Source organism: Bacillus rossius, chromosome 1 (assembly GCF_032445375.1).
Source record: "Bacillus rossius redtenbacheri isolate Brsri chromosome 1, Brsri_v3, whole genome shotgun sequence".
Lineage (NCBI taxonomy): Eukaryota > Metazoa > Arthropoda > Insecta > Phasmatodea > Bacillidae > Bacillus > Bacillus rossius.
In genome coordinates this window covers 82,352,469-82,376,164 of record NC_086330.1, presented here as the reverse complement: position 1 = coordinate 82,376,164, position 23,696 = coordinate 82,352,469, and the positions used below count along the sequence as shown (strand labels likewise).

Genomic DNA, 23,696 nt, shown 5'->3' with positions numbered 1-23,696 from the left:
AACTGAGTATTTCTTTAATTTTTAAATTGATTTTAATTTATTTAAATGATAAATTGGAACAAATTTATACTTTGCTTTTTAAAAATTCACTCTTAGTTTTTTTTTTATTCCTATATCCGCATGCAATTTTAAAGTTAGTTTTTAATAGGTACCACCAAGTAAGTATAATGTCTAATGCGCATACATATGTACACACACCCATTGATTTTAACACACTTCATCATTCCTATTCATAGCCCGCTATTAATTGTTCCTGAAGTCTTGTTCAAATATATGTGTATCACATAAAGCAAAAACAAACTTTTAAGACCAGGGCCAGCCCTAGACTTCAAATGGGACCTGGGCTGGTCTACTTTCCCGAGGCCCTAATACTTTATAAAAGCCCTTACCAGAAAGCCTGCAGATATGCACTAACTTCCAGAAAAAATTGAGTTTAGGGGTCTCCTTGGAAAATTTGAAAAGTAATTTCTTTAAACAATGTTTTTAAGACAAACTGGTTCTTGAATTTTGCCAATGGTTTTATTCATTTATTTTAAGTATCACTGATATTTTACTAACAAATTAACTCAAAGTAGTTATATACATGTAATAGTTAAAAGTTTTTAACTTGAAATATATGCTATTATAAATTAAATTTTTCCTTACTGTCAATGTACATATTTTTCCCAGAAAACTCAATAAACAAAGAAAATAAATACTGCCAGTCACGGGGCCCTGCCAGTCACATTGAACTTGGCGATTGTCTGTCCCTCGAGCCGCCCTTGTTGAGGACGAGTCATTTTCATCCAAAATATTTCCTAACGTGACTAAACTTCATTGACTTAAACTGTGTGTTGAAGGCATAATCAAAATCTTATGGACATATTTTACAACTATTTCTGGTTATACTACTTATATGAGGTCTTCGTATTTAACGTTAACGTTACTATCTAAAACTGCTGTGGAGGGGGGAAAAGAAAGCGAGAGAGAGAGAGGTAGCTTATATACTTTTGAATACTTTTGTATAAACTTTTAAATACTTTTGCATATTTGTGCCTACTTTTGCATACTTTAGCAACTCATAATTTGCAACTCTAAACTCGCACTCAGATGTTGGATCCGGTGTTAGCATTAAAATTGTGACAATATGTACAGACATTTCAAATAGGGTTATTAATCATATTTTAAGCTATTGTTACGATTACGCTTGGCTGCAGTGCTTGGTGTCGCCGCGCTCATTCGGCCTGTCTGCGCCCCCTTCCACCCGCATCCTCTCCCTGGTATCTCGTGCCATACTATCTCGCGACATCCTGACCATCGCAGCGCGCACCTGCCTCAGATCGAGTTACTTAAAAGAGGCCGCACTGCGGCATGAAAGGACTCAGACATGTTTATCGGCGCGTTTTGTGGGAACCCGATGCTTGTTGCGTTTATCGCGTTCTTTGAGCAGCCACCGCGTCCTTCGACAGGACTCACGACGCGTTTCTGGGCATTTCGACGGCAAAGGTCGCGCAATATCTCGGAGACATTCCCGATTGTTCTGGATGGGAACCCAAGGGCTATATAAGGAGGTGGGGCCGACCTTTGAGTCAGTCTGAGTCTGAGTGAGTTGGGAGTGTTCAGTCGGGAGATCTCCCGCGGCGGAGTTTCCGGGCGATAGTGCCGCGGGTGCGGCAGAGTGGCGAAGTCCTTGGACGAAGGCTCCAGGGCAGGGAGTCGAGTGGGATCTCGACGAAGGGAAAGTGCGTTGGCGGCGGAGTGTGGCGACGGAGTCTCGCGGCAGAGACCCACGAGGGGTGCTGCGGCGAGAGTTGCGCCAGAGGTGTGGCCCAGCGAGGTGTGCGGAACGAATGACTGGGGAATTAACATTTCTTTAAGTATAATTAATTATTTGCTAATTTAGAAGATTATTTGTAAGTGACAAGTAGTGGTAATAAATAAAACTGTGTGTGATAAAAATCTTTAATTGGGCTATCCTTTACGAACCCGCGGTAAATCGTAACACTATCATAAACCTATTGATTCATTCTTAAATTTAATTGAAGACATTGACAGACACTAGTAAAAGTCAATTTTCAATACATAATTACAAGTGTTTCAGATATTAGATTAGACTTACCCAAAAAATTTCTTACCCCTATTATATGAGAAGTTGCATTCTGACGTGCATGGCAGCCACACACCATTGTGTTATTTTGACTTATCCAAAAGGACTTCACCAAGAATTACATTTAATGGGTTCATTTCTTTCAGAGAATTGTTCCATATATGTCAAAGGCTTATCAGCAGTTATAAACAAAGACAAGAAGAGTAAACTCAGTGATGTAAAACACAGCCCATATGATGAAAAGCTGTTGATTTTGGTATCAGCCAATGAACTCTTTTAAGGTGCTTCATTATTTATCGGATAGTTGAATCTAGCCTGGAGAAAGAACCACCTGTGAAATAATCGTAGCTCAAGTGATATGTATCATTTGAAATCTGAGTGAAGTATACGGCCTTTTAAAGACAAGAAGAGTAAACTCAGTGATGTAAAACACAGCCCATATGATGAAAAGCTGTTGATTTTGGTATCAGCCAATGAACTCTTTTAAGGTGCTTCATTATTTATCGGATAGTTTAATCTAGCCTGGAGAAAGAACCACCTGTGAAATAATCGTAGCTCAAGTGATATGTATCATTTGAAATCTGAGTGAAGTATACGGCCTTTAAATCAGTTTTTACCAAATATATTAAATTATATCTAAACTGATTTTCAAAAAACACATCACTAGGTTTTAAATGTAATGTAAATTAAATACATCCAGCTTAGCAGAGTTGTTATAAGAGATGCACCATTCACACTTTATATATAGGTGTCTTTTGAATGTAGCAACAACACATGCCACTAATCTATTTTGGGGAAAGACAACTTAATTATATCAATTCAAAATATAGCAAAGGTTCTAAGTTGTTGCCTGTGTTCATGTGGCTCGGTTATAGCTAGGTGTATCTCCAGGACTGTGTAACAGCAGCCTTGCAGATTGTGACTATTGGAGCCCTTCACTGACCTTTTATTACGAATGTGTTATGTCGGTATTGGTACGCATATTTCCAAGATCACATAAACCCTCTTGTCCAAGTGCCGGGCCCGCCGCCATAACTGTCCTCGCAGGCCTGCCAATCTATATCCTGTCCTCTTGAATACTTAACACTACATCTCCCTTTCTTTATACTGTTTTGTGCCCACACTGTTTTCACTACTGTACGACCTGCACTATTGCACTACACCTCTACAGCTCCAGCCGTTTTGGTCTAACCACTTGTCTTCCACTCCTGGTCTTGCAAATCCCCTTACTCCTCTCTGACCCTTGTATTTCTTCCTCTGTGAACCCTCGAAAGTCTTCTTGTGGAGATCCCGGCCCTTGAAGGTCCTCTTGTGGTGAGCCCTGCGTTGGTGACTTCCGAGGAGAAGATGACTTATGCTTATCAGCCCCATCTGCTTCCTCTGCTGTTCGGGGAGTTAGTCGCTTCTCTTTTACTGCATGTGTCACTCCTGACCCTGTTGTTGATGCCTGGTATGGCCCACGCCCATGTCCTCGGATCTGCTCATCGGGCTGCCGTACTTCGATCAAGTGTTTCCTATTCCGGCGCACATTGCGGATCCCCGTTTCGACTAAATATGATCTGAACTGGTCTGCGGGCTGTAGTACCTTGCCATATCTGGCAAGGTCGGTAATCCACACGGTCACCCCTGGCTGTAATGGATTCAACTCATACACACCATGCCTTGTATCATAGTTGCGTTTTGATCTCTCTTTGATGTGCTGATCCCTTTTCCGAAATTCTTTCAGAATGCATGGGTTCCACTGTGGTTGTAGGGACGCCACGGTATGGGGTAATGTGGTCCGTAGCTTTCTCCCAAACAATAGTTCCGATGGTGAAAAGCCGGATTCCAATGGAGTGGCCCTATAAGCGAGCAACCCTAAATTTGGATCAGTTGTTTTGGACAAAATCTTCTTTGCTATTTTAACTGCACTCTCTGCTTCGCCATTTGATTGCGCATACTTTGGGCTCGATGTAATGTGCCTAAACCCATATTCCTTTGCAAACTGTTGGAATTCTTTGGCTGTAAACTGGGTACCCCCGTCTGTACGCACAGTTTGAGGTATCCCATGGCGAGCAAATATGTTCTTCACACGTGCAATTACTGCCTCTGCCGTCAGCTGATCTAATCGCACTACTTCCAGGTACCTTGAAAAATAATCCTGTAACACAAGATAGTGTGCACGGGCTAATTCAAAGATGTCCATTCCGACCAGCATCCATGGGCCACCTGGCAGTGCCGAAGGCTGTAATGGCTCAGCTCGCTGGGTCCTCTGTTGTAAACACTGTTGACAGTTTTCGACCATACTCTTGATATCTGTAGTGATACTTGGCCACCATACGGACTCCTGTGCCCGACGCCTACACTTAACTACCCCCATGTGGCCTTCATGTATTTTACTGAGCATGTCTGAACGTAAATGTCTGGGGATAAATATGCGTGAGCCTTTCATAATAAGTCCTCTACTATATGTTAACTGTCCTCTGTACTGCCAGAAGTGGGAGTGTTTGCTACTAAAGCCTTGCAATATATTATCCTTCAGAACCTGGCATTCATCATCTCTGTCCTGTGCTTCTGTGATGGTTTGAAGTGCAACGTCTGAAAATGGTGTTTCCCGTACGACTGTTTCCACAAACAACTCTTCTTCCACAATGTCAGAGGTCCCCTCACCTGGCTGATCCACAGGAGCTCTTGACAATGCATCCGGAACAAAGAACGTTTTCCCTGCAACATGTTCAATAGTGTAGTCATAACACATAAGACGCATCCTCATCCTCTGCAGCCTCGCTGTTAACTCAGTCAGTGGTGTAGAAGTCAGCAGTTGCACTAACGGTTTGTGGTCAGTCAATATTATGAAGCGTGTGCCCAACACATAATTTCTGAACTTCTCGCAGGACCAGGTAAGTGCCAATGCCTCCTTTTCCACTTGAGCGTATCGTGATTCTGCCTCACTCAGACTTCGAGATGCAAATGCCACTGGTTTCCATGCACCTTGTTGATATTGCTCCAATACGCTTCCTAAGCCAAAGGAAGATGCATCTGCCAAAACTCTCACTTGTGCCCCCTGTTGATAAAGAGCTAACCCGGAGAGCTGGGCTATTTCCTCCTTCAGGTTCCTCACTGCCTGCCGCTGTGGTGCGTCCCACACCCAATCTGTATCTTGACATAACAAGACTCGAAGTGGCTGAGTTTTTTCCGCAAGGTTGGGAATGAACTTCATTAAATACGTCACCATGCCCAAAAATCTTCTTACTTCTGTCACATTAGTCGGTTCTGGCATGTCACTAACAGCTTTGGTCTTGTCCGCATCAGGCCCCACCGTACCTTCTGATATGACATGACCTAGGAACTTCACAGTCTTCACTCGAAACCGACATTTAGCCTTGTTAAGGGTAACACCATGCGCCACTAATTTACCTAGTACCGCTTCCAACCGTTGGTCATGTTCTTCTGCTGTGCGGCCACAAACAAGAATGTCATCTGCCTGGTTCACCACACCTGGCATCCCCCACACCAGATGCTGCATTTGTCGCTGGTAGTGCTCCGGGCCTGATTTTATCCCAAATGGCAGCCGATTGAAATAAAACCGCCCAAATGGTGTGATAAAAGTTGTGTATGGCGCACTAGCTGGTGACAACGGGATCTGCCAGAACCCACTGGACGCATCCAAAACTGAAAACCACTTGGCATCTTGCAGTTGCGCTAGTGACTCTTCCACAGATGGTAACTGTAGCCTCTCTCTGAGTATAAATCTATTCAACTGAGTAAAATCGACACAAATCCTTACCGAACCATCCTTTTTGGGTACCACGACCATAGGTGCACACCATTCGGTTGGTTCCTCAACTGAAGTTATCACACCCTCGTGAACCATTCTGTCAAGTTCTTCTTTTACCTTGTTTCTTAAGGGAAACGGAACACGTCGTGGTGCTATGACAGCATATGGCTTAGCCCCTTCCTGCAGCTGAATGTTGTACTCCCGTCGAAACTGGCCAAGACCCTCAAAGAGTGGCAAAAATTTGTCAACACAACAGGGTTTTGACTCTGTCACCTCCTCTGCCTTCTTAACAGACATAATATCGAGCGCCTTGATTGCAGGACGGCCCAGTAACGGTACCATTTGCTCTTTGACCACAAAAATTTCTTGTGTCACTTCCTGATTTCCATAGGACAGTGTTGCCATTGTAGTACCCACCACATCAATGCTATTTTTTCCTGCCCCAAACAATTTCTTGTTCGTCGAACCAATTGTTACCTTTAGATCCCGACAGACATGCTCTCCAATTACCGTTACATCGGCCCCTGTATCAACCTTGAATGAAAGCTCTGTCCCAAATAACTTCACTTTCACATACCATGGTTGCGAGCATATTTCCAGTGCCACTTCTCCCAAGTAATACTCCCGTGGACCTGATGGTGACTGCTGTGAAGATGCATGACATAGACTGTGTTCACTTTCCAACTCTTGCACTTCCCCATGAGCACAGCACCTACCATAATGCCCTACTTGTCCACAGCGATAGCATTTTGCTTTGTTAGCTGGGCACTTAGACCAATGATGATTCGGTTTGCCTCCACATTTGGAACATTTAGTGGTTATGTTGGGACTGGAACCACTTACATTACTTGTACCTGCTTTCTCTTGCTGCGCTGTCTCCTTATTCCATCTGTAACGCCGCTTAAAATTGGGTTGGCTTTTGCTGTGTTGGACTGTTTCGACCATGGCATCCTGTGCCCGAACAAGGGTTTGCTGATTTCGTACCAGTTCCGCTTGTCGAATCCGTGTGACCGCTCGTGCTGACGTTAGATCTTGGTCCATCTGGAGCGACTCCGACAGCTTATCATCCGCAACACCTATCACCAATACCGTCGTTACGAGCTCGTCCTTAAGATCCCGTAAGTTGCAAGATTCGGCCATCTTAAAAACATCGTTTATAAATACATCGGCCGGCTCACCACTCTGTTGACGCCGCTTAAAAAATTTTGCCCGTTCATAGATTATGTTTTTCTTTACCGTGAAAAACTTATCAAACCGTGACTTCACTACACTGTACTTCTTGATATCTTCCGCAGACAATGCAAATGATTCTAGCATTTCGTCCGCCTCGGAACCCATGCAATACAACAACATGTTGACTTGGCTGTCTTCCGACTTATTGCAAAGTTCCGACGCCACCCGAAAACGTTCAAAACGTTTGATCCATTTTGGCCAGTCCGCCAGCGCACGAAAATCAAAATTTTCTGGCGGAACAATGTGAAATTGCGCCGAAGTTGCCATGTTGTACACCTCCAAAACACGATGCGTGGGTCCCGGTTTTACTGGCACTTGAATGATGCGCACACGCCGACTACCATGTCGGCCCGAAGATTAACACTGCGGAAAACACTACGATTAATACCGGCGTAGGAAATACCGCTGCCACCATGTTATGTCGGTATTGGTACGCATATTTCCAAGATCACATAAACCCTCTTGTCCAAGTGCCGGGCCCGCCGCCATAACTGTCCTCGCAGGCCTGCCAATCTATATCCTGTCCTCTTGAATACTTAACACTACAGAATGCACCTATAATGTAAAATGTTTGTCATGAAATTTTAGACCCCTTTTCATTATTTAACTTCAAAGTAATTTATTTTTATTTTAATAGGAAATTTCAATTCTTGAGAAAAACAAACAAACCCATTATAAAAATGTAAGCTATAAGTTCGCTAAATATAAAAAAAAAAAATAAAAAAAAAATTTTTTACAAAACCTTTTACAGGAGTACCCCGAATGCCTTTTCCTGTGGGTATTATTCCATATTCTCAGGCCTATCCCAAATATTAGGTCCCTACAAAAGTACTAAATGCCCCAGGGCTACACAGTCTAGGAATGCCTTTTAAAATTCATTAACAAAATCCCCAATATTCTCTAAGTTAGTCTGGTTTTATAAACTTCTCAAGAACTGCAAGTGTGCAAGGACACAACATTATACAATCACAATAAAACTACAGTAGTTTATAATCCACAACCCTACAAATCGAAACTGTAAAACTGTACACAAAAGTTTTCTTGTAGTGTCTTAATTTTATTAATTTTTTTTCATGAAAAACTTGTGAAATTTGTTGAAAAAGCATTGTTAGCTTTCTCTGAGCAATACTTAGTTTAATTAGTGAAAATATGTAGGTAGCGTATAATGACAAGAAAATTGTAGTCTTCCATCAATTAACACCTGCATGTTTAAAATTTTTCAGAAGCAAGCTGGAAACATTAGCAGAAATGTAGAAGTTAAGGGTATCTGATGCTTGCTTGAATTTTTGCATATTGGTTCATTAATGAGCAGGTATTTTAAAACTGTCTGACTGGGACAATTCTTAGGTGGTATATGAATTTTCCACACTATGGACTACAAAGGCTTTGTTGGTGGCGCCGCCTGGGAAAACTAGTTGAGAACATGGCGCGTCCATGGTAAATTTTTCTCGCGTTGGCTTCTGTTAGCTCATTTATGTTACAGTCCACTTTTAGTACTCAAAGTAATAGACATTATCATAATTAAACCTTTTGAAGTGAAACTTCTTTGGACACGAGGAGAGTAAAATTTCAAGGCCGAATTTTAATGCAACATTTTCGTGAAACATTGTTGTGAAACATTTCTGACATGAAAATAAAAGAGAATAGGTACTTGGCCAAAGAGAATTAAAGAGAGCACTATGCTATATACATTTCTGGGCTCGTTTTCGCTCTCCTCTTTATGCAATGATTCGTCCTCCACCCAAAAAAAAATAGAACAAGAGACATACATGAACGAAAGAAATAAGACAGAGAGTGTGTGCATGCACCTGTTTCAGAAAATAGATGTAGGTATCATATACAGTCAGCTGTGAATGACTTGAATTTTATGTTCGTTATGTACTTTCGCATTCCTCCTTGTTCAACCAGCAGGATAGACAGCAATACCTGTTATAAATTTAATATTTCTACGAACGTGAGCAGGGCCACGGCGCACGCAGGTTCGGAGCTGGCTGGCGGCTCCACATGGCCACTGACGTCATGCTGCCGCCACAACGTGAGACATATTGCACGCACCTGGTGGATTACAAAGGTCGCAGCTTCCCCTCCCTCCAGCCCTCCACTCCCCGCGCGGCGCACTGTCTTTGATACATCATCTAACACCTGACAGCTGCAGAGGTTCCGTGTGAGCTGCCGACACATTTCTCAATAAATCTGGCGCCGGGTCAGCGCGGAATGACGCGACAGGCCACAGCCACGCTTGCGACTTCTAGAAGTGGCGCCTGGGCCTATATAAGCCAAGGACGCCGGCCTCCGAGTTCAGTGAGGAGTTGGGAGTTTTCCCGCGGCGGAGTTTCTGGGGAGATAGTGCCGCGGGTGCGGCGGAGTAACGAAGTCCCTGGACGAAGGTTCCAGGGCGGAGAGTTCAGTGTTGAGTGGAGTTTTCCTGGCGATAGTGCCGCGGGTGCGGCGGAGTTCCGGGGCGAGTGTCTGAGCGAGAGTACCGCGGGTTGGGCGAGAGTCCCCAGCGAAGTTCCTTGCGAAATGTCGCGCGGAGCCTCGGCGAAGGGAAGTGCGACGGCAGCGGCGGCGGCGGAGTGCAGCGACGGAGTCCCGCGATGGAGGTCCATGAGGAGTGCTGCGGCGAGAGTTGCGCCAGAGGTGCGGCCCAGCGAGGTGTGCAGTGTGTAAGAACCGAGTGACTGGTGAATAAACATTTCTTTAGGTGTAATTGATTATTAGGCATTTTTAGAAGATTATTTGTTAGTGTTGCAACTATTGGAAATCAATAAAACTGTGTAGTAATAAAATCTTTAAAAGGGCTATCCTTTACGAACCCAGTAGTTTTCCCATGACGATTTATTATTTTGATTTTAATAAATCGTAACTACATTTTGTTCAGAGATTTGGTGTGTTCCAAATGGCAGAAGTGTTCGAAGAAACAGTAACACAAAATTTTTCTTAATGGTGTGAGTATTTCAACAGTGAGTTATATTTATTGTTAATAATCATTAAAAGAAAATTGTCTTCTTTCTCTCTTTCTTTCTCTCTCTACCATTTTACCCCTTAAGATATACTTACGTATCAAGGTTTTAATTGCAAAAGAAGTTTCACTTCTATCATGTGTACTGAGTTACGCACGCTCTTTTTTTTATGCATTTGTGTTCCTTGATTATTTATAAACCCAGTGTAAGTCCAGATCCACATCGTCACGACTTTGGGGCTGTGCCTTGGAGAGAGCTGCGACGCGGCTCACCTTTGCCGACCGTAACGGAGGTGGAGTGTTTGTTGAACACATGTACCACCTTCAGCTGGCCGTTCTCCACGATGATGTAGAGGGCATAGGGCCCGATGCCCTCGGGCTGGCCCTTCACGGCATGGTACACCAGCAGACCGTGAGGCAGCCTTGTGCGGAACTGGAACGAGATCTCGCGGCACACCCTGCAACACCGCGTGGACCGTGCAGCAGAGATCAACTTGACTACTACTTGACATCTGGGCTTGGATTCTGCAGGACCCGGGTTTGAACCTGGTTTTGGTTTTCAATGACAAGTGCTCAGATGCTTACTTATTTCGTCCCAAATCATTCCCAGAGTTTCTCGACTCCTCTAAGTCTTACCTATTAGCTGTATCTGATTACATGCGTCTACAGCTTATACATATCTTCATCCCTTAGCAAATGCAGTCACAATATAAAGGACCCATTTATAATGGATGAATAGTATCCGAATACATTTACTGCTAGCACCATCTTATGTCGTACTAATGAGCACGCAGCCATTTCAGTCGTGATATCCACAAATATTCAACAAAACATAAATAACAACCACCAATTCAAAACATTTAATGCTAAATGAATATTCTAAATGTCAGCAATGAATGAAAAAAATTTAGTTGTGAATCTCAAAATATTAAAAATATCTACATATAATAAGCATAAAATACTCCTGTAATTTTAAGTACATGCCTTCCGGTAATTTTTTTTTTTACATTTTTATATTATGTACAATCAAAATAAAATATGATAATGAATATAATGGATATAGGGATGCATTAGTGGATGCAAGTAACACATCCCCAGAAATCTCCATTTTAGTGGACGTATTTAGGGATGTTGGTGCATTGCTTGTGAGAATTCAAAAGCAATGAAAATATGGCCGCATCCACTACTATGCATTTATAGAGGAAACCTTAGCTAAGGGATATATTAGGCTTTTATTCATACGCAGCTTTAGCCTGTTTTTAGTGACCTCATTGTCCACCATATTTAAAAAAATTACTCCAGATAGGTACACTCCTTAAGGAGTGGCTACAAGAGATTAAGCATGTATTAAACGAGTGGCACAGGGGGTAAATACCTTCTCATCTCCCAAAACATGTCAAAGAGAGAAATTCTGGTAAATTTCACACAAAATAATTAAAACCAGTGTTAAGAAAGTGAAAAAACAACAATTATTTATCCTAATACGTATGAAATTTTACGAATACGATAAAAATATTGACTGATTATATTCACTCGTAGCTCAAGATGAAAGGGTTTCTACTAAATATCCGTAGTGTAAGTTGAAATGTATTTTTCTATGATAAAATATTATCATTCCAGTTAATAGTGGGATATAGATAGATAAGAAAAAAAGGGGGAAAACATAATTATAAATTGTGTAATTAGAATAAATAACAAGAAAGGAATACTCTTAAGTGCCCCACTCGTGAATGGAGTCGGATGAACAGAAGATGGAAGAACAACAGGAAACCGAGTCATGGAGCGCGGGATGCCGCACCTCAACTGGAAGGCAGGCGCGCGCTGGCCGTCGATCTGCACGAACGCTCCCGCCTGCGCGAACATGAACACTCGCTGGTGACCCGTCTCCTGGAAGGTGAGCTCGGCGCCGCGACGCGCCACAGGCACCGCAGTTGGCGCCGGGGAGGGGATGCGCGGTGGCAGCGTCGGGATCTTGGGCGGCGCCTTGGTCCGCTTGGGCGCCGCCGTGCGCGTCTCCTCCCAGCGGTCCACGTACCACGGCCGCGTGTCTGTCGCACATCACAGCCAAGTGAGTAGTGGAATACGGTCGGTTCTGGGTCACCACTTACAAGTGCTCATAACCTCGCTAGCCTCCTCCCAGCGGTCCACGTACCACGGCCGCGTGTCTGTCACATACCACAGCCAAGTGAGTAGTGGAATACGGTCGGTTCTGGGTCACCACTTACAAGCTTAACACAATATTGCCTCCTTTCGTGGACGATCACAGATAGGAACCCGACGACACAAATGTGGATGTATTGGTTTTCAGGTCGTTATGATTATTTGATACTTTGTTACTGAAATGTTGACATCGTTATGGCATAGCGCGTGCATGTAGCAGTTTCTGGGTTTTGGCAGGGAATGAGGAAGCACGTGGTCCACTCACAGTTGCCCGGAGAGCAGACGCTGTAGCAGTCGGGCTCGGTGTCGAAGCGGTTGTCGTTGACGGGGCAGCCGCCCCACACGAAGGTGTTGCAGGTGCGCGTTGCTGGGTCGAAGAACCACTTGTGCACGAAGCTGCGGCAGTCACCCGTCTCCGGCGGCAGTGTGCACCTCTCTGCGCCCACAACACCGCTTTGTATAGTCTGTGCAGCACATATGCACCGTCACACTTGACAGAGCAGTAATGTACGCTCCGTATAGCACACATGCACATTTCTGCGTCCACAACACAACTTTGTATATAAATGTATAGCACATATGCACCTTCACACATGACACAGCAATCTCACACAGCCTCTACAGCACTGGGACACCTTGAAACGCTACATACGTCGCACAGTGGGAACTTTTAACTTGGAATACTTTAGACTACTTCAAAACATCAGTGATGTTTGAGTGTAACTCTGATTCTTTGTAAAAACCAGTTTATGTGAACATGTAAATTCCTACGTTTTATTTCACTGACTGAAGTAGTAATACAACAGTACTTTCGAGATGTGCTCTGGATTCATAACTTTTAAAAAAGTTTTATTAGTAAAGAGTTTTGATTTACCATTGAACATAAATTTCAGTTTCTATGTATAACTTCATTTCGTTAAATTACTTATATCAAAAGTGCACGCCGACTCTCACTCAGCGGCGTAACTGAGAGACAACAGGCAGCCAAATGTTTGGCTGGCGGGATTATCAAAGTTTAGAAGCGTCAAATTTTCATTCAAGTCAATTACCCTCCTCTGGGAGCTGATCAGGCACTTTCCGACAGCAGAGTAGCTTGGGGAGAGCCCGCCACGGAAGCCTGCAAGCTTGTGTCGAGGATAGGGATGTGGCAACGATACATCGATGTATCTAAAATATTGTTATTTCAGGCTCAAAAAAATTTAAATATTTTGTTCCCATGATTTTGAAATAAAATATTATTAAATTAAAAACCAATTTATAATAATAAGAAAATGAGTGATATTTTGCAAGTAAAAGCTATTAAACTTAAGATAATTTCATTATATAGGCTCTGATAGCCTATATCAAAAACACAATTCTTCTAAACTAAAATTTATAATTATATAATATTGAAAACTAAAGTAAAACCTTCGGTATTATGATAATCACCCAAAACATCGAAAATATCTCAATCATTCAATATAAATCAAGACAGACACATCGACACTATGTGGACAGAGTTGTTCCGTGTATATTCGAGCATGCGGGTGTCACCTGGGAACTGCTTCCAGAGGTTGTCGGAGGGCAGCGCTGCGGTCGGCACGAGCAGGCCGGCCGCCAGGGCGAGGCACGCCAGCATCATGGCATGTGGGCGCGCGTTGTCGGGTCTGCAACACACAGCCCAGACTCCTCACCGCAGCTGCACGAGGGGCGGAGACGGATTCCACGTCTCTCTTGCCTCCACAATCCACCGAAACGTAAAAAATGGCAAAACAATGGGATTGCACTTCAATGTTACGAAATAATTAATTAATTAATAAAATTGGTTGTCTGTAAAGTCGGTTTACGGACGATAGTGAAACGTGACAACGTCATAACAAAACATTAATGAAATGATTGCATACTTGTATGAATAAAATTGAATCATTTTTATTGAATTATCACTATTTTGTATGGATACAAAGGAGTGAAATGAAATCTACAATTTAATTGATAAATTTACTTTTATTTGCACTCATTAATTCAAATGTGTTTATTACTTTAACGAACAGATTATTTTAACTATAACGTTTATACATGTTTGCTATTTAACTTCTTACAATCTGTGTTATTCTGTTAAGGATAGGACGATGATAGGAAAAGTAGGAAACGAATGGGAGTGTTTCAAGTTTAATGTGCCTCGAAAAAGTCAAACCGATGGTTGTTCCAATCGAGTGTAAGAGAGATAGATGCGGCGCAAGCGTACAATGAGCGTAACGGGACAATGTGCATAACGGGACAATGAGTCATCCTTTTTCGTGCGTGCAGCCGGCGTTCATCTATTTATTAGACGTTGTCATGTCAAAAATTATATTATGGTCCAAGACCATACCACGGGCAGTATTTATTTGCGTAGTAAAAATAAACCACAAAGTCAAAATAAAACACTAGATATGTTTGAACTTAACGATTTTTTTAACGTATTCAGAACACAAACAAACAATGGCTTACACCGCAGCCAAATACTCGGCTACTATTGGTCGCACGGAGCAACGTAAACGGAAGAGCTCAGCATTGCCGAGCTAATCCGTACGGGTCCGTCTCCGTCTGCGTGCTGTTGTGGAAACTCTGTTCCGTGAGATGCGTCTCCGTTTCCGTGTCATTGTAGCACGGGTCTAGGGCCGAGCAAAGTTACTGCGGTCAAATCATCAAAGAAGTGAATTTGCACAATTGTTTGGTCTCTGCGTTAGGCGGCCAAATTAATATGAGGAATATCCGGAACACTTAATGGTTTTCTGAGCTAGGTTTAACTAAGTTAAAACGCAATTAGTCCCCTAATTTAATACTCATTTGGCAACAAAAGGTATCTCAAACCCACATCTAAACAGGAAATGTTTTTTACTAAACTTATCTCCGATTCGGCTGAGAGGATAACCCGAATAGTGTCTGTGTCGTAGAGAAATCTTATTCCGTTACATATCTTGAATGCCCGCAGATGAGCGCGTACACTGATAGAAGTTTTGCTGTAAATTAACGGGCAGTACCTACCACTTTTCAAATACTCAGACATCTAAGAAATTTTACTGATACTAAATAAACTTTGAACATTAACTTAAGGGGCCCGCCTCGTCAGAGGTGAATGTGAGTTAGTTTGGCGGGATGATAAGCGCGACGCTTGCTGGTGCTACTAACGCGGTATCGCCTCTAATCGCAAGGCTCTGAACTGGCGCGCAGTCTTCTCGTCGTGCATAAGACAACTATAAAATATGGCGGAGACCCGTAGATAAAAATGTAATGCGGGTCCATTAAGTGCTTTCAAAATTTTTGTACCTGTTGTATGCCTGAAAAATACTCTGAAAACACTTATTTCAGACATTTTAATTTTTCCGGAAAGAAAACTACTTATAGGCTCTCAGCGAATTCTTAAATTCTTTTTCGTTAACATACGCCACTCGGATATCTTGAGTAGTTTTGAAATCGCGTGTTTTTTTCCTGAAGCTCTGCGCATCGTGTGTGTGCCCGGGCAGACGGCACCCTTAAATGAAACTTCTGGCTGTATTAACCTAACCTTACTTAAAAGTATATGGCAAACACATCATTTTTACTTACTTGTTCCTGTTCACCCTGTTTTCAAAGTAACACAGAACTCAAAAATCAAAGTTCCTGCACAGTTCCTATTAAGATCCTGTGATCTGGAGCAATTAATAACGGATCGTTTATATGAAGCTGCATCATCCGTGGAATACAGGTCTGTACCTCGAGTAGGACAGTCGGCTTTTATGAGTGCCAGCCCCAGTCTATTCACGTAGACCCTGATTTAAGCTGGGTGCACAATTGAAATAAGTAACAGTAACAGTAGGTCATGCGATCAAATTTGACCGCCATGTATTCGAACCTGCTGCTTCACAATAGCGCATTGGACGGTCGTGTACATGAGAGAAGACAGATCGTGCGCGTGGTAGGGAAATGAATATATTTTATTTCTGTTACGGACGCATGACGTAACAAACAATGAGCTTGACTAGAGGACAGTTTATATTTATCAGTCATACTATGGCAAGAAATTTATCGAGATATTACAAAGCTCAGGTGTAATTCCTGCTTTTAAAAAATAATTAATGCTATTACTTATGAGTCACTAGCAAAAATTGTAAAAAAAAAGTGTAATGGTTAAAATGGTTAACTAAAAATTGTATATAACCCTTATTTATTTATATGCTGTAAAACTGTGCTCACACATTGCTGGTCAGATGTCACGGGATAATCATTTGATAGTTACAAACACTGCCAACAGATGTTGGATTCATCGCGAAAATTCATTGGCTGAATACTTAGTATGACTTCAATAGTGAACCGACTTCACACAAGTCGTGTGCGCAGTCGTGCGCTATGCACTCGCTTATGTAGTTTAATTGTGAATGCAGCCTTAGGCTGGAAACTCCATGTCGATTATCATTTTCTTCGTATAACAGTCAGTAAAATTTACCGTAAATTCTAGGAGTCTGCCTCCCCTCCGAGCCAGTGTTCCCCCACCACTCTCTACCCTCCCTGGGTCACGACTGGCTCCGTTCAGCTGCAGCACGAGACGGTTGAAAATGTACCAAAATTTTCATAAACAACGGATAAGAAATCTCGGATTTTAAAGCGATGACTTTAGGTCTTTATTACACCAAATTTCTTCAGAATAAATTTATCTTCTTATCTACAAGCTTACTTTCTTTCTTTCATTCTCCCAAACAGTACAAAATTGACTCACAGTTGGAAATGTGACGATTTTTTTTATTTCATATTTCAAAACTCAAAAAATAAAAATTTAAAATCATACCCACAATTTTTGAGGTTTCTTCTCTTGGGTGAAAAATTTTCCAATTCGTAGTTTTGATAAATGGCTTGTTACCATCATCAAAAAAGTAGAGTGCTCGCTAACCTTTGACGCTACCAGGAAGAGCCCTAAAGACCGGGGAGATTGGCGCGTGGTCCAGATAAAACCGAGCCGGCTCCGCACCTGGGGAACCGCGCCGTGCTACAGCTTCCTCCTGGCTGGACCTCGCCTGCAGCTCCTCCCGTCAGCAAGGCATCGCCCGCGAGGACTTCTGGAACAATCACCGGCGCGAGCCTTGTTACTGGCTACTGGCGACAGGCGACCTCCCTTCTGGGGCCCGCTTGCGCTTGCGCAATAGTAACTGCGAAATGAGGTAGATAAACGTAAACTTCAAAACTAGGTTTTATAGGAACCTTTCTGTATATTATAAACTTTTCTGCTTACGCTTACTACATGACCATAGGCAAAAATATGGTCAGTATGACTTGTGTCGGTTAACCCAATACGCACAAGTCTCGGGGCACCCCCCACTCACCAACTCCCTCGTGAGAATCCTACTCATTTGCGCCCTTGCTTTCAATAAGTAGCCTACTATCAATATGCGCTCAACGCCGTTTTCCTTTCAGGCACACTTGCTGACTGGCAGCCGTTGGGCGAAGAAAGAAGTCTCTCGCCACCGCAAGGAGCGCATGCGCCACTGGTAGCAACCCAGACGTGTCCAATAAACAATGCGGACCGCTTGGTTGAAACCTTCTGCCCCGATCAACTTTTCTTCCTGGACCATCCTTCTTGCCCTGTACTGAACCTGCCTTCTAGAAACCCCGCACGACTAAGCCCAATGTTTTCCCTGTGTCTGTGTAAGTTTTACCTGGACCCAACTCAACTAGCTATAGTCTAGAGTTTACGATAGGGGAGTTTCTCATGGCACCAATCGCTGCCATGGCTGGCCAATCTCCGAACAAATCACATGATGCATGCTATCCTGTCTGCATGACTGAGACCCAGCTTGATCAGGCGTATATGCTTCGGTCTGAGGCGCAATTAGAGACTTACCTAACACAGACCCTCCCAAACAAATATCACCTAGGTTAGGAAATAAATTGAGGCGGGCGGCGCTTCTGAGAGGAAATAGACCGCTGTGCTTCGCACGGGAGATATTGTGAGGCTCTGGAGGTAGCCATACCTCCCTGGTGTAACCGTGCCCTCTCCAGCAACCTCCAACTGTCCTGTCCTGGGGCTGCGTGCAGGGGCGGAGACAACAATTCATTTTGGGAAAGGATTTGAAAAAAAAATTAAATTAAATTTTTTATTTTAAAATGTTTAGCTAATAAACAACTAGTTTGTACATGCTTCTTTATCATTCACACCATGCAACACTGCACTGAATTTTTTTTTGTAAATAGAACCGAAATACTCGTGTAAAAAAAGAGTTTTAAATTAATAAATTTCCATGAAAACAACTGCATAGTCTCCGTAGTAATACTGGGTTCGAATTTTAAGTCGGAAATTTATCATTTTTTTGTCCCAGTACCTCTAATAGTTAAAGTTATTTGTAAACCTTGTCTCTAATAGCTTGCCAGTATTAAATGCGCACATTAATAAACATAATGAAACCAAATGAAGCCAAATTATTGAATATTCGATTACCTCTTACATGGTTTAAAAAAAACATGCTTGAATCAATCTTCAATTAAAATATAAAATTACGCAGGAAGGAATAGTCAGTATTATCTCGAAAATTATATTTCATATATACAAAACTAACCATAGCCATAAGGAATCTTTTTAGTACAGCAATTTTTTTGTGTGTCATTGTTTGTAATTCCTGGTGTTTTTACAATAACATACTGCTTTCACCGAGATATCGGGTATTATTTTATTAATCCAGATGGGAATACATTCCACTTCCCCTATCTTTCCCTCTGCATTGCCACTGGTTGCTTTCTTAGTGCCACACGGATTAGTTAGGTATCTTGCGATAAAAATTTTAATAATTGGGTTCGTGAGCTGTTGTGTAAGCGGTTTTCATAGGTAGACTAGGAGGGGGGGGGGGTTGTTAAACTTGCTTATCAGCATTCACGCCCTACGCCCTGTGACAGGTGTTGTGGAGCAGCGACAGGATGAGCGATGCTATCCTTGGGAATGGTTTAAGCGCTCGCTCGCTCGGTGTGATGTCTCGATTGCGTGTTGTGTGTTAGTTTATGTTTACCCCTCCAGACCGAGTAACTAACAAATAATTGCGGTGCGCCCTGTAAAGGAATATTTTGGACATAAAAACTGTGCACTTGTTATATGCATATTGTAGGTATATATTCCAGACTGAATTACAAAGAATTAATATTTGTTACTGCACAAGGGTCTTTTTTTTATCTACTATCTCTGACGTCGTGGGCCACAATACACGCAATGAAGAATTATTCGTTATTTCAGACGGCTGTATTTCGACTTAAAAATTATTATTTTTCGGTATAAACAGGATACACAAATATATATGTGCGTAATTTTCAGTATAGTCTTATCCAGTCTCTGAATGATTTGCTTTAATAAGAAGATTATTATTGTGGATGAATTTTAAAAATGAGCGTACTCAGTGTACGAAGATAAAGATACATTTAGGAGAATACCTGGATAATTTGAAGCCAGAGTTCTTGGTAAGTTGAGATGAAAGGTGTTTAAGAACGCACAGCAGGCCTCGTGGACCGGCTGCTATCGAGGAGAAAAAAGTGAATATTGAGTAGCCAATGAGAGCGTGGCTGTTGTACTGCTATGATCTGACTGGAGACCGCTCCTGCCTCACGGGCTCGAAAAGCGCGGGGGCGCTAAGGGTGACACTGGCTCGGACATCGCACGCCTCTTCGCCTCTATGCGCTAGGCACCGAACTGGCGTGCTGTCTTCTCGACGGTTATGCGCCTCTGCGGGACTTCAAGCGATGACCCTATCATTCTAAATGGGAATATATCAAAGATAAAGGCTCTCTGCACTTTCCTATACCACTTACAATACATGGTGGAGAATTTTTAATACATAAAAATTCCGTGAGAACACCTGTTTTAGCATTTTTAATTGTATAAAAAATAACCCGTGATTGACTAAACCATGAAACGAAACTAGTGTAGACAAGTGTAATGCCCGGGCACACATACGGTGTGCAGAGCTTCAGGAAGAACAACGTGATTTCAAAACTACTCAAGATATTCGCTGAGGGCCGAAAAGTACTTTTGATTTCGGATTAAGTTTTTAAACTATATTTTTAGAAGAGTGAAAATGGCTAAAAGGCGTGTTTTAGAAGTCATTTTTGGGTGTAAAACAACCGGTACAGATTATTTAAAGCACTTAAGAGACTTGCATTACGCCTTTATCTTCATTTCTCCGCCATATAAATTTACGGTGACCGCTCACAGTTCGAGTTGTCTTATAGATGACTAGAGACCTGCAAAATTCGCGGTTTCGATGGCATTCAGGATAGACTGCACATACCCCTGTACACTCGGGTAAATAACGCAAGTTCATTGGCTGCCGACTTGTAAGTCGTCTCAGCTGGTTTGTCTGTGATTCGATACTTATTTGGTTGAGGGTTTATAACTGGTTGAGGGTTTATAACTGGTTGAGATTCGTACAGATGAACAGTAAGCCAATAGCAAAATTATCTAAGAGGAATATGTGTTTGAATTCTAGCCTATCACCGAATGAATCCGCGAATTTCGCAGGTCTCTATAGATGACGAGAAGACTGCGCGCCAGTTCAGAGCCTTGCGCGTAGAGGCGACACCGCGCCAGGAATACCAGCGAGCGTCGCGCCTCACTGACTCGCATGCACCCCGGCCAGAACGGACAACTTGTCGGGAAATCGCGAGCGGTTTGTAAATGACGCGGAGCTCTGCGCGCCGTGTGGCGGCCACCGACCAAAAGAGTGGGCGAGCCTCCCGCAGCCAGGGAGGCGTGTCTTCGAGGCTGTCCGCGCTTTGTCCGGCTGTCCGTGTGTGGGCGGGCGACTTCCGGCCGAGCGCGTGTCCGGCTTCCTGGAAGCCAGTCCCTCGGTTTCACCGGCCGGTGGCAGCCCGCGGGGAAGTACCGTCCGAACCCGTGGGCGGTCCGTCACCTTATCCTGGTGCGGATGACGACACATTGCCTCACGGGAAACTGCCCTGTCTACAATAGCGAAGTCCGATGTCCGATTCTACCGGTTTTTTTTTTTTTTTTTTAAGCAACTCACCAGAGAACAGCGCCAAAATAACTTTTTTTGCGATTTTTTATTTTCTTATTTTTTCATGCATTGTATATGAGTACGCAGCTAAGTTTTGAATGTTGTGGAGGTTCAACAATATTTGTTTATCATGTAAGGCAAAAATAAATGCTAATAAATCAATTCGTGTGTTCGGCATTTTAAAAGCGCCGGTCGCAAACGGACAGCTCTGATCAGTTTTTTGTCTCTGTCTTCTTGGCTTCATACCACGTCCATTATTTTATTTTTATCTCTTTGAAACAAAAACCGCATATATCACGAGTGTTCTTCTTCTGTGCTACCAAAGAACACAGATTGGGACAAGAAGTTCAAGATGACCAATGTATTCGGACCAGGGAGATTCAGATAATCGCCCACGCCACCCATGACGTCAGAAGGTCGAATGTGCCAATCAGCGATCAGTGTCCATCGGACACAATTTGGGACACTGCAATTGTAGTCGGGCCTGGTGTCTCCGAACCATATCGATGTTAATAATTTTCACCTTGAATTCAACGAAGAACATAGATTAGGCAGCATTGAATCCAGGGATATTCGTGAATTTCGTCAATTTACGGACAAAGAACTAACTAACTTTGACACGAAACCATATTAATAATCTTCGAGTGTGAATCAAACCCTCAGCAAAAAAAAAAAAAATCTTTTAGTACTCACTAGTAATATGTAATATGTAACCTCGGTAACGAGCAATTTCATGTGTTCTCGTGTTGCAAATACACTTAAAATACGAAACTCGGACACGACATTTTACGTAAAATTCTTTAAAATAATGCCGAGCTTGATAAATAAATGAATTTTTTTTTTCAACTACATTTCTTGACGCGAAACACACGTAATTTCCGCAACCCACCGCTAGAATTCGCTGCCGATCGCGAAGACGCAGCTAAGTCGACTATCGAATCCTTCGAATTGAATAACGAAATGTTAAACTATATAACGAAAAGGCTCCGATAAAATAAAAATGAAAAGACTTGAAAAAATTCTAAAGCCAGAGTAGTATACGAATGTATTTCCGACGGCAGGATGCAGGATGTGGATGGTGCGGATTGTGATTGTCGGTCCGCCATCTTGGATTTTGACATCACGGCGGCCATCTTGGACGAGCGTAACGGGACACAGCGTAACGGGACACGGTGTAACGGGACATAACGTAACGGGACAAGTAGATCACGGCGGCCATTTTGGATCCGCCATCTTGGATCCTCCATCTTGGATGACGTCATTTTGTTTTCTCGAACTTTCCGCCATTTTGTTTTCCGCCATATTGGATGATGACGTCACCGTTGCAATTTCCGTTACGTCCGCCATCTTTAACTTTTTTATTTATTATCCGATTTTAATGAAAATTTTTTTAAAATTTTTCAAAAAATTCAATTAATAAAATTTTAATATATTTTTTTTTAAAAATTGTACTTTTTAGACACGGAGTTCGGAGTCCTCGGTTTGAACCCGACGAGGTCAAAAAAAATTAAAAATGGCGACCGATCCTTCCCCCTGTGGTGGCTGCTGGCAGACTGACTTACCCCCACCACTTTTTTTCATAGCACATATATCGACAGTGAGCATGACGTCATGTCCGCCATCTTGTCTTCGATGTTGGAAACCATCATCATTGTATCGGCGGCGAGAGTGCGCTGACGCCTAGTTAGTTTGATTCTTACCCGCTAGAGTGCAGTAATCATTTATTACTGTGACACCCGCCATCTTGAAATTTGGCCGCCATCTTGAAAATCCGTAATTTTAATGCTAGAGATTCGGGAAAAAGTTCAAAATCCATTAAATAAATTTGTAATCTATATACTGATTGATTAGATCGACTAAGGTCCTTGGTTTGATCCCTGGCCGATACAAAACAACTTTAATTTAAAAAAATACTAAAAAAGTGACAGGATTGAGAAAATAAAAAACACCGCAAGTACTTTTAAAAACTTTTATTACATAAATTCAATACACTACTACAAGTACAAAAAATAATACACAGACATAGAACTAAAGTCTTGTGGATTTCTCGATTCAAACAGTCTTCCTATTGTATGGACTAAGTCCTTTACATGTTCGTAAATGTCTATTCAGTCTATCAGGTCGACATAATGGTACACTACAATTTTCACACAAAACCCAATTATCGACTTCATTAAAAGGACAGTGATATATTTCATGTTGTTTAGCACTTCGAATAGTTGTAAATGTTTTGTTACAAAATATACAGCTTGATTCTGATGAATGTACAGCCAGTCTATTACAATTCCTGAGGTGTCGTTTTAATCTTCCATAACGTTTAAACTTGCTTAAACACCTGTTGCACTGATATTTAATGCGTTCAGAGTTATTATTACAATTGTGTATTACATAATCACGTAATTTCAAGTTTTTGATCTTGTCACAGTACGTACAGTTGGGCGATGGAACACCGTTGGATGCTCCTTCCTTTATCAATGACACTGGAACTGTTGACAACCATTGTAACACTGCTGT

General features: G+C 42.3%; 1 protein-coding gene across 11 annotated transcripts in view; it reads right to left on the bottom strand.

The window, feature by feature from the left end:
* LOC134538563 (axotactin) overlaps positions 1-23,696 on the bottom strand; it is a 227,927-nt gene that overhangs the window by 121,679 nt on the left and 82,552 nt on the right. For 8 of the 11 annotated variants that reach the window (XM_063379990.1, XM_063380013.1, XM_063380036.1 and 5 more), the window contains exons 2-6: positions 17,162-17,249; positions 13,732-13,844; positions 12,464-12,634; positions 11,837-12,086; positions 10,312-10,496 (exon numbers count right to left, since the gene is read on the bottom strand). In XM_063379990.1, the coding sequence (XP_063236060.1) occupies positions 10,312-10,496; positions 11,837-12,086; positions 12,464-12,634; positions 13,732-13,819 (694 nt within the window). In that variant the 5' untranslated portion in view covers positions 13,820-13,844; positions 17,162-17,249. The other 3 variants (XM_063380006.1, XM_063379998.1, XM_063380063.1) reach the window with 3 other exon arrangements.